Raw genomic sequence first — 11,935 nt, forward strand, 5'->3', positions numbered from 1 at the left:
ATACCAGGAGACACAACTAACAAAAATATTATTGCAAATAATAAATAATTTACACCATTTATTCCGTAGATTGGTTTCCAAGTCTGAATCCGTATCCTTTCGAAATATTTTAAAATACATTTTTTACAGAAACGCAATTCAAGAAACATTTTAAAAACGGCCAACAACGTGTTCTTAAGCGAAAATTTCAACTTAAACCCGCAGTTCAAAAAGGATAGCCGTTAACAACTTTGATAGTGATTTGACACCGACTTATTTTGGAAAACCAGCTCTGGCCGCCCAAAATATCAACAGCTGGATTGCTTCCAAGACTAATGATAAAATTGACAAACTTGTTAGCCCAGGTAAATTTTATACATATATAGTTTGTCGAACGTTATTGTTATTGGTTTAAAAGAGGTTTAGCAAGTTTTGCGTATGGGTAAAATTCTGTTGAAAAATATATCTGCACCTCAGAAATGGTGCATGTCCAACATCTTAATTAGTATACCATGTCTCCATTAGGTCAGCTATATAAATTCAGTAGAAAGTCATGTCCATAATGAAAACGTATTTCTATTGAGTCATCTTGTGCACGGATTTTGACCGTCGATAATATATCGCACCTTAGAACTAGAGTAACCTAACGCAAATATATATATATTCTTATTTCTGCTAAAAACGACCTTCCAAAACATGCTCTATAATCCTACCGACAAAAAGAAAAATTATAGAATAGAAACAGAAATTTGACTTTGACGATTGCCCACTTCATTGCCTGCTATATTATTTTCAAGTCCTATTTATTCGTTTCCTACAAATGGTCTTTAAATTTAATATTCTTGCAGTTCGTTTCAATATGAAAATTAATTACACACACATACGTACACGCACTAAAAAAAAGAGTGCTCTAATTTTTTTTTTTTTCGTCGCATACTAATATATAGATTATTATTTAAAATTTCAGATGATCTCAGTGGAAATACGCAGATGGTGATGGTGAATGCTGTATACTTCAAGGGGTTGTGGGAGATTCCATTTAGGGAACAAGCCACACAAAAACGCAATTTCACCTTAAACGGGGTGAAAAGAAGGTGGCATCGTTTATGCAAACACGTCGTTATTTCAAAGCTGGAACTCACAAGCCTGCTATGGCGAAAGTGGTTGTTTTACCCTTCGAGGTAGGTTACGCAGGATTTATTTAATACTTTCACTATTTAGATGATTTGTTACATACAATCAAAGATTTATTTTTAGATAAATTGGTTAAAGGAAATGTATTGACATAATTGCTCCAATACTTTTACTATCCTTATGATTAAGGAGAACAATATAATTACAATATCACCTGATTGGCACAAGTTAAAAAAATGTTACATTATTTATTATGTTTCATTTATTCTATTTCTTTGAAGTGGTTCTCTTAATTTTATTTAGTTGCCCGTAACTCTGTTTAAAGTCTATGTTTTTTTGTACAACGAATACTCTCTTATCGTCGTCTTACCGCTTAAATCATCTAATGTTGACGCACTTCTTTCATCACTTTCCATGGAAGATGTGGCCAGTTTCCTGGATTTACCACCCAAAGACGTGGCACTGGAATTACCTAAGTTTTCTATCAAAGCCGATATTAATTTGGAACCAGTTTTGAATAAGGTTGGTTTAATTTCTGCTTTTAAATCCTGTATTAAAACCGTGTATGTATTATATGTACTAATTTGTACCTAGCTACTACTTATTATATATTACTATCATCATTCCGAATTTGACAAAGTTAGCATATTTCAACTTTACTGTTAAATGGTGTCAAAGTTATTGCAAGATGTTTTATGACAATACTATTCAACAAGCTAAACAACCTACTTTATTCCAGATGGGTGTATCCAGCATTTTTACCCAACAAGCGGAACTTTATAATCTTGGATCACATGGCTCGCTGTCTCCTCAAGTTTCATCAGCTTTGCACTCAGCTGTTCTAACAATCGATGAGAGAGGGATCGGCGGCTGCCGCTACATCTTTCGCAGCTGTAGCATTATCTTACGATGAGCCTTCATTATATTTCAGAGCCAACAAGCCTTTCCTGGCTATATTATGGGATAATAGATCGTCTATTCCTCTATTTATGGCAAGAATAATGGATCCTACAGTGAGGATCTTTGGTAATTCATTGTCAATAAAATTAATATAGTAAAAGGCTGGAAAACGATATCGGTTTATAATACAATTATTCCACGTTTTAAAGAGTCAATATACAGTAGGTACTATGTGCAAGTCTATTTGGACAAGTACCACTGCATTGTCTATGTTTGCTGCTACCCCTGTAATATGTGAATATTGTTGCGTTCCGGTTTGAAGAATGTTATAATCAATACAATCGTTACCGCTATTAGAACAGGTAAAATGTATAAATATGACATAACCCAAAAATAAATCCATAGTTGGGTTATGTTATTTTAATAAATTAAGAGTCGTATTAATAAATCAATCTGACCTCTAAGTAAAATCTCAAGATACATTTAATGTATTGAACTATTTAATGAACCAAGCTTAAGATGTCATTTAAGAGCTTGTTCTCATCTGAGATGACGCTACTGCAAAAGTCAGCTGTCAAAATCCGTCACATTGTGACTTAAAGTGTCATTTGAGGTCATTAACATATATATTATTTATAGCGGCTTTCTTAAGATCCTCGACTTGCGTATGACAGCGTCTCAGCTGATGCACTTAAGAGGTACTCAAGTTGCATATTAATACGGTTCTAAGTTAGCGTTTGTGACTAGAAAAACATTATGGCTACGGACCCTGGATATTATGAGAGTTAACGTTTAATGTCATAGGTTACGAATGCAGCCCAGTGCCAAATGTTTTGTTATTCAAAGTTCAAGGCTATGTTACTACAGTTAACATACAGTTGTGGCGTTTATCAAGCTAGAGGATGTTTATCTGAGCATTAAATTTTACAAATAATATCAAAAAGTTAAATACCTTTTTTATACGTCCGAGTGATGTGTTGAAAACAAACTTTTTTTTGTTACTCGGTTCTAAATTGAATGTTGCTGATGCATTTATAGGTGCATGAAAGATGAATTTACGGATTAGTGCCTTAATTTTGATAACTAAGGCGAGGCATATGAATTCTTAGGGCTAGTTTATGCGCCCGCGATGTCTATGTGCACACTCTTTTTATATAAATATACATGTGTCTTTACGTTCCTGTGTGATTTTTATATTTAAATATGTATATTAAATTCAAAATGTTGTAAAAACCATGACATTATGAACTTTGGAAAAAAATATAGACTGAGTACTTGTCCATGATGACTTTTATATTGTAAAATCTGTATGTAAATAATTAAATATATACAATTATAAAACACTTAAAATAATTTTTGGTTATCATTTCCTCTTAAACCTTTTAAAGAAATTTATAAATGGGTCGTCTGCGAATATTCTGAGTTTTCCACTGTAGTAGTTCTCAATTTCGTGAAGATGTTTTCCTTCTGTTTCTGGCATGAAGAAGTAAAGGTAGATGGTACCCACGAACCCGAAGCCAGCGTATACAGCGAAGGTACCCCATAATCTTACGCTCTTTTCAAGATCTATATAAGTCTTCGAGCCCAAAAAAGTTACGACGTAGTTCCAAGCCGCTGCGAATCCTTGAGCTGACGCGCGACTCCTAAAAATAGTTTATGATTATTTTACAAGGAAACCATCTTTTATTCGTGCCTCCAGCCGCGAGTTAAGTTTTTCCGGATAGAAGTCTCGTTATGTGTTTTCCGGGAAAAAAGTAGTCTATGTGCTACTCTAGAGTATAATCTATCTCTATGCCAAATTTCACCCAAGTCCGTTCAGTCGTTCCGTAATTGAGTAACAAACATTCATCCAAACCTTTGCATTAAAATGTTAATATAAAAAATCTACATTTATTCTATTTAGTCTTCCAAATGGTACAATAATTTAAAGGATTTGGAATTATTCAGGTAAATTTTCATTAAATAGATTAACATGAATGTCTTATGCTATTTAAAGTTCCAGTAAAAATAATAATATTAAAATGATAGTCACCTGAACGGAAACACTTCTCCAAGTAGCACCCAAGGTATATTGAGTCCAGTAAACACAGTCAAAAGATAAAACAGTGTCAACGGTATATAACTGGTATTAGTTGGAAAAGTATCCGAGTTATATGAGAATACAGAATCATCTAAGTTGAGTTTCGCGTACACACTGAGGGCTGTGCAAGAGATTGCTGTCCCAAGCATGGCGGTGAGTATTAATTTCCTCTTTCCTGCCATTTTGATGATTCCGATCACAACAATGCTGGTTATGAATGTTATTATACCAACTGTCAACTGAAAAGCAAAAGAATATTTTTATTTTAGTTTCGTTAAATCATTATCTTATAACGATATCAATACGGTTTTGGATTGATAGATTTATTGTTAGTTAACACAACAACAAGACCAAGTACCAAATACAAAGGTCTTACTAATCTGTGCTCTCAAGAAAATCTTAATAAAATGTGTACTATCTACATGAGCTGTTAATACGATATATTTGCCTGAAACTTATGAAACTAGTCCTTAGAGCCTTATTCATTTTAATTCCCATTATTTTGGGAGTGTAGTGTGTGACTTTTGTAATTGGTTGGCTTATACATTTAGGTGATGAGTAGCATTTACTCAGAAGTTTTGAAACAGCTTTTAAATAACTTAGTTGTCTAATAAATTTAATTCAGAAAATGGAATGTTATATAGTCTATTGATTTATTTAGTTAGCATACTAATCAGCAAAGTCACATTGTATAACAATATACTAACAGAAACTTACCACAATATTCTTTCCATCGTCTGCCATGCCGAATGCCTCTGTACACACATTCACCATATTTGGGCGGATCGGAGTGAGTCCACTCATCACGTAGAACATAAAATACAACATCACTAGCGTTAAAGGTCTAAGTGTTTCTTTGGCTAAAAATACGTATCTAAATCTAAGGATGAACCTGAAATGGAAAATAAATTTGGAGTTAAGTTGTTAAATTTGATAATCATAAGATTGATTTTTTGATAATTATATTAAATGCTATCTAATAATTTATAACGTGACTGAATTTAAAAGCGGGGTAATTGAACAATTTAAATGATGAAATTGACACTTTTAATTTATTCAATTCTCAAATGAGTATCGTCTATATTATGTTGGGCAAATTAACTTTTAGTAAATTGATTTTAAATATTCCTTAAAACTTGTAACTTATCTAAAGCAGCACTTACGAAAAGTCAGCTGATGGCCTGAATTTATAATAAGTAAATCTTTCTCTTTAGCATTTGGTACATTATCCTCTTATGTAAACGACAGGTTGTTTAAAGTGTTATACAATGATGTTCAAACTCATGTTACGTTATTTATTGCGACATGTGAGTTTGTGTATGTTGTCAGGTTTACCACACCTAGTTCTACTTAATATTGCCAAGAAATTGAAAACTTTCTAAAAGTCTCAAATATAAAGTTTAACAAATGACAGAGTAAATTAATAGTCTCCTATTTTTTAATTGTTATAATCATAAGACACATTGTGTCCATTGCTAAATATAGGGTTGTTTCAGATTTATGAGAACCTTAGATTTTTAGATGGACCTTTCTAATTCTTATCCTCTCCTTATCCTCCACACTCTCCTAACCTATCTAATTTATCTATCATCTTAAAAGTTAATATTTACTTAGCTTACCTCTGAATTCTGTTAATCTTCAAATGTTCACAATCTAGTATTTTCAAATCATCAGTCTTGCAAATCACACAACGTTTCAAGTTCTTTGTGTAGACTACCAGTTGGGTGTACTCGTTTTGAACGTGTTCTGGCGTCGTCCACCCACGAAGGTAGCACAGGGCTTTGAGTGCACCTTCTCTCCTGCACCTGAGACAAAAGCCATACTGGAGTTTCTGGCACCTGAAATGTAATTAATATACATTAATGGAACCCCTTATAAGCTCTTACTTAATGAAGAATAATGAAAAATTGCATTTACTAAGTTGTCATTAAATTTTGCCTCTTGTTGAATTTATAGATCATAAATTAAGAATGCCCAGTATATTTCTTAATATTAAATTAGTTCTAACCGACGTAATTGCGTCAACTGAACTATTTACTGTCAATATTGTTATAATACTTACAAATAATATCAACAGCATCGAAGCAAGTGGTGCTGCTAAACAAATGAGAGATGCCGTCCTCCAACTGACTACTGTGCCCAGATAGTACATTAAGAGCACTCCTATTGAAGTAAATAATTGTGTCACAGTACACAATGCACCTCGTATTGATGGTTCACTGAAATTCAATGCACATAATATTTTTAAGATAATGAATTCGGCAAGTATAATAATTTAAGCTATTGACGTCTCAAGGATTGTTTACTTGATGAAGCCTATTGGGATGTCGAAACAAATTCGTAGAAAAACTGGCGAAATCCTTGTTTATTTGGCATAATTTAGCTCCGATTAGTGTATATTGATACAATTTATTATCGTTACGCAAGATCTATTCTCACAAATTGGTGTTATTTTAACGGAAACATAGATGACGAGCCAATTGATGGATATTGTTGTTATTCGTGATACTGATTTTTACATACATTTTACACACTCGAAGGCCTACTTCACAATATTAGAAATAGGACTTGTGTCGTGGTATTAGAAATTACGAAGAACTTTCGGTACAGCACCACTGAGATTAATCAACAAGTATTAGAACAAAGTCCCCCATCTGTTTGAACGCGATAAACTCAAAAAGTACTAAACGGATTTAGATAAAATTGGCTATGATGATAGTTTAAGATCCTGAAAAGGACACAGGCTACTTTTCATCCCGAGAAAATATACAGCCATAAGGTTTTAATTACGAAAATAATCAGAAATGAGGTATTTAGAAATGGTAAGACATTATAAGTAAATGTGAAGTTCGAATGTTTTGTTACGTAAATGATAAAGGGAATGACGAGTTATTTTTTTTATAAATCCTGCACAAAATGATGAATAAAATACGTATGTAACAAATGCTATGTACGACAATCTCGGGTTGACGTCCATTAATGAGTTATTAATTTGCATTAAAAAAGATTATTTCATGAATAACAATAAGACGTAGTAAACACTATCAAGTTGTATGAATTGGATTTAGGGACGCTAAAAACCACAATTATAAATCAATTTGAGAAAGAATTAATTTTTATCGGGATAAATTTTATTTCATCGTAATTTCGCTTTTGTTTCTAAGATGTACCTAATTAAATTTCTCTATTTTGGTAATAAGAGCTAGTGACATATAGTGTAACTTAAAAAGAAGCCAGGAGCAAAAGATAGTATTATATAGGCACTAAAATCAATCGCACTGTCTCTCGAAACAAGGGATCATTTGATTAATGTTGTTAGATCTATTACCGTCTAACTTCTTTTTAATATATTTTTAATTACAAATACGTAAGTATTCATTCTTCTGAATATTATTATATTCCTGGTTTAACAATTTTAAATGGTCTAAATTTTTCCATATATGAATACCTAGAGAATTCATTCAACTTAATATTGTTTACTATGTCTTATTGTTATTCATAAAATAACAATATTTCATGAATATTTATACATATTTATTAATGATCCGGGATTGACGTACATAGTATTTATTACATACGTATTGTATCAACAATTTTGTGCAGGATTCATAAAAATTTTACTCGTCATATCTTTATCATTTACGCATGAACAAAACATGCGAACTTTACAATTAATTATAATGTCTTACCAATTCTACATACCCCATTTCCTTTTTTTCAAAGCTATAAATAAAATAAAGTAAATATATACTTTCTTACCTCACCCAATTTCTCCAACATAAGAATTAATTGGTGCTTCCATAACACCAGTGCCTAAACCTAACAAGGCGTTAGCTATGAATAATGTGGGTAAATCCCATGCGAAATACATGAGCACCCACGCTACTAGATGAGGAATGTTCACCAAAAAATTGGCTTTCTTCCTTCCGAAGTAGTCCACAATGGGTCCAGACAGAAGGGCGCCAAAAGGTTGCGTTAAATACGATATACTTCCTGAAATGATAAAATGTGTAAAGTATTATCTTTGCCTTGACGCGACGGTCTAATTAGAGAATAATTACTACAGTTATGACATTTGCAAATAACATCTTATCATAAAAGAAATTTCGTGTGTACGCATTTGATAAAATGGAACTGGTTTAATCAGCTTTTTAAGAGTGAGTAGGGAAATTGAGAAGCCCTTGTTACCTTGTCAGTTCTTTTATACATAATCCACATGCAATTTGGTCAGAGACTATTGGATCTAATAGTGGTCAGTTACAGCATAGGTATATGTTTATCATTATTTAGGGATATTTGATGACAAAGTGGCAATTTTATATACAGTTGATATCTTGATATTATCTCACCCCGAGACAAAATTCAAATTAATAAAAATCCATGACATAAATGTCAAGTTTGAAGTAACTAATACTAACTACCTGCGATCGTAAAAATAATATTTACAGGCAATTACAATCGGCAATTGGCTGTGTTAGTAAATTTGGCCTAAACATGGCCCGATATACTCCAAACAATTTATGTTTATAGACAAAACCAGTTGCCGTAATTTATCTATATATATAAAAATCAATTGCTGTTCGTTAGTCTCGCTAAAACTCGAGAACGGCTGAACGGATTTATCTTATCTTGGTCTTGAATTATTCGTGGAGGTCTAGGGAAGGTTTAAAAGGTGAGAAAAATTCGAATAATTGCCGGGAAAATCCTCAAAACAGCATTTTTCTATTTCCCATACAAACGTTTTCTAAATAAAATGGAGAGTCAATTTGTAATTTATTACCGCTGCATAAAGTTCAAATTCGCGTGCGCGTTGGAGGATCTAATATCGCGTTCTGAAACTCAACAAAAGTGAGTGAATCGCGAATGCGACAAAATTGCATAGTCTCAAAATACATAAAGGTACATAAATAAGTGGTCGGCTTCGAGAAACTCAATTTTAGCTAACTTCAGTTGTTAATATAATATATAACTCAAAGGTGACTGACAGTGATATATCAAGGAACAGCCCAAACCATTGGACGGATCGGGCTAAGACTTTACATGCATAAAGCTACTATGACGTAGGCATCCCCTAAGTAAAGTGATTTTGATAAATTCTACCCTTAAGGGGATAAAATAGGGATGAAAGTTTGTATAAATGTTCTTAGATTTTCGACTGATTGAACTGAAATTATAGATTGGGCATAAAATTAGTTTGAACCTATAAGTACCGGGAAAATATGTAGCAAGACTTTTATCAAACAGTGGAATTTTATCCTGGAAAACACCTTCACGCGGGCGAAGCCGCGAGCAAAAGCTAGTACTAAATAAAAATCAGTTGCCACTTGTATGAATGCGCATCACGTGAAAATGGCTCGACCGGCTTTACTGATTCTTTTATTCTTGTGTTCCTAATAATCAGAACAAGGTTAATCAAAGAATAATTTTGAAAAATCAACGGCAGTAATGTGGGTGATTTTGTATATATATTTTTTGTATACGCTAATCTCCGAAATCATCTAACCGATCATAATTTTAAAAAATTGTCGGAGTTTTGTTAATTCCGACTTGAAGCATATAATAATTTTGGATCATATACCTATGGCACTTTTGTCGAGACCTAAAAGATGCTAACATAAACTGCGGTCTATCTGAGACCAACGTTTGACGGGACCATTGGCAATTAATAAAATTTGCTTCGGCTGATTGTACTTGGGCAAATATCTAACGCATGCCAGTGTATTTGTTTAATTCTTTTTATCTCACAGTCAATATTTTATCTCTGATAAAAGCTATCCGAGATCATTGTAAATCTGCGACTATTTATCTATTTACATTTTATGACTTATGACTTGCTTTCTCTACTTTGTATGCGAAATTTTATCTGCCATAAGAGATTACAAGGTAAATTTTATCTAGTTTCTACTGACACATTAACATCTTTCCGTTGTGACTTAGTAGATGACAAAGAAACTTACCTAGATAACTACATATGTATATAGAACGTATAGTATTGATTAAATTGGCATTGTTTAGATAAGCTTTTTCAAAATATTATCAACATAATATAAACAACACAACAATAAAAATAGTAAGCAATATTGACAGAATTCTTTTTACATCTGCTATTAATTTTGCGTTAGACGGCATATGTGATCACGGGACGACGCGTTCATAAAATAATAACTCAAACATCAAATTTTCCATGGACATTTAACAATTATGAATACAATATCACAATGGACTCACCGAACCATGATGCCTGTGTTTCTGTCAGGGACAATCCGTCCTTTGCGTTCAGCAGATCTGGTAAAGCGATTGTAGCGAAACTGATCGCCATTCCGAGATCCAAGAGTAGCAGGTTTGGAGACATGCATGATAGTAACTGGAAATAATATATGCCGATTTTGAATATATTTTTTTTTGGATATTTTTTGTTTACTGTGTCGATTATGATATTAAAAATAAATAACAGCTCTATATTAATATTGTCCTACTGCTGGATGAGTATCCTCTACTACCGAGATTGTTTAGACTAGTGTTTCCCGACGTGGGGCCCACGCCCCACAGGGGGCAATTTAAACAGAATTTTCAGTTTTTCATTATATGTTTTGAAATTTTACTTACGATGTTTTGATAACAATTTCATAGGGATTTCTTCCTAAAACTTATCATTTATATTTTTTAAGGGAATAAAACAATTATTAAAGGTTAAAAATTATGTATGGTGGATGGGTGGTAATAAAAATTTTAGAAATGTTAAGGTGGGGCATGGCCAAAAAATGGTTGGGAAACACTGGTTTAGACCTTTTCCAACACGTTAGTACAGGTTGACAGATTTCCCATACTACCAAATTCTAATGTAGAATTCTTAGGTATGTAGGTTTCCTCACGATGTTTTCTCTTCCCTGTTAAAACGATAATAATTCATAAACATACGTAACTTGGAACACTCAGAGGTGTGTGCCTTTGGGTTTGAACTTGCAGACCTTTGTCTCTACAGACTGTTTTGTTCCAAGCTAAGCTTTCGTCGATTTTATAAATCAGAGGTTATTAAAAATTAAAGAGAGGCATTATTCATTAACATTTCTGCCACCAAGGTAAAAGGCAGGCAAGTTTTGTTGTGGCTCAGGGATTATAGGTAATGTATGTATCTCATTAGCTGCTTAGAATGACTTTGGCAATGTACCAGGTAATACTTAGTATCTTCAAATTCTGACTGGCGTTGGTAATGTCCCAAGGCTGGCAACTAGCCATCAATCAAATTTCAGTTTATACAAAACCACTTTTTGTCGGAATAAAATTACTTTTTTTTTATTTAATTTACTCACAACGTTTTGAAGATTAAACCCTTCATGGTAATCTGATGGTAACGGGGCGAACTGAGGTGTTAGACGTCCGGAAAGTCAAATTTATAATATCTAACTACATATTACAATTATACAAATTATATTTAAATTGATTTAAAGAAAATCAAAATGTTAAAACTGCGTTAAAATTCGAAAACTAATTTTATTTCGATGTTTAACATTCGCGTAAACATTAGAAAAATTTACCACTTTTTGTACAATGTAATAATATGTCTGTACCATAAATGAGAAAATACGTGCTTGCTGCAAAAATAAATACTTGTGTACGGTGATTTCATTTTTACACGAGTAGTGATGTTTATTAATATTAACTCAGTACTCAGTCGATAAAGAATGAACTTTAGGATTCCGGCAATCATATTCCATAGTAGGTTTGTTTGTTGAAGTGAATTCATTATATTATTATCTTACATAACCTTGCCACATGACAGTTGGTCCAATAAGAAAATGAAAACAATATCGTAAATAATGAAAATTGTAAACTTCAATGTAA

The 11,935-nt window shown here is 32.7% G+C and overlaps 2 protein-coding genes across 2 annotated transcripts; one reads left to right on the forward strand and one right to left on the reverse strand.

Annotated features, from left to right (window-relative positions):
• Positions 1 to 129: 129 nt before the first annotated feature.
• On the forward strand, positions 130 to 2,232 carry LOC115451602 (antitrypsin; the record flags this gene model as incomplete). The annotated part of the gene is given in 7 exon segments (XM_037446828.1): positions 130 to 207; positions 209 to 344; positions 947 to 1,057; positions 1,060 to 1,160; positions 1,453 to 1,635; positions 1,853 to 1,971; positions 1,973 to 2,232. Coding segments are annotated over 7 exon segments (924 nt in total), but the record flags the coding sequence as incomplete, so codon positions are not given.
• Positions 2,233 to 3,281: 1,049 nt separating this feature from the next.
• Positions 3,282 to 10,466, reverse strand: LOC115451606 (facilitated trehalose transporter Tret1; the record flags this gene model as incomplete). The annotated part of the gene is given in 8 exon segments (XM_037446829.1): positions 3,282 to 3,656; positions 4,046 to 4,332; positions 4,811 to 4,985; positions 5,713 to 5,882; positions 5,884 to 5,931; positions 6,156 to 6,312; positions 7,858 to 8,086; positions 10,322 to 10,466. Coding segments are annotated over 8 exon segments (1,491 nt in total), but the record flags the coding sequence as incomplete, so codon positions are not given.
• Between the last annotated feature and the right edge of the window lie 1,469 nt (positions 10,467 to 11,935).

Source organism: Manduca sexta, unplaced genomic scaffold (genome assembly GCF_014839805.1).
Source record: "Manduca sexta isolate Smith_Timp_Sample1 unplaced genomic scaffold, JHU_Msex_v1.0 HiC_scaffold_3704, whole genome shotgun sequence".
Taxonomy (NCBI): domain Eukaryota; kingdom Metazoa; phylum Arthropoda; class Insecta; order Lepidoptera; family Sphingidae; genus Manduca; species Manduca sexta.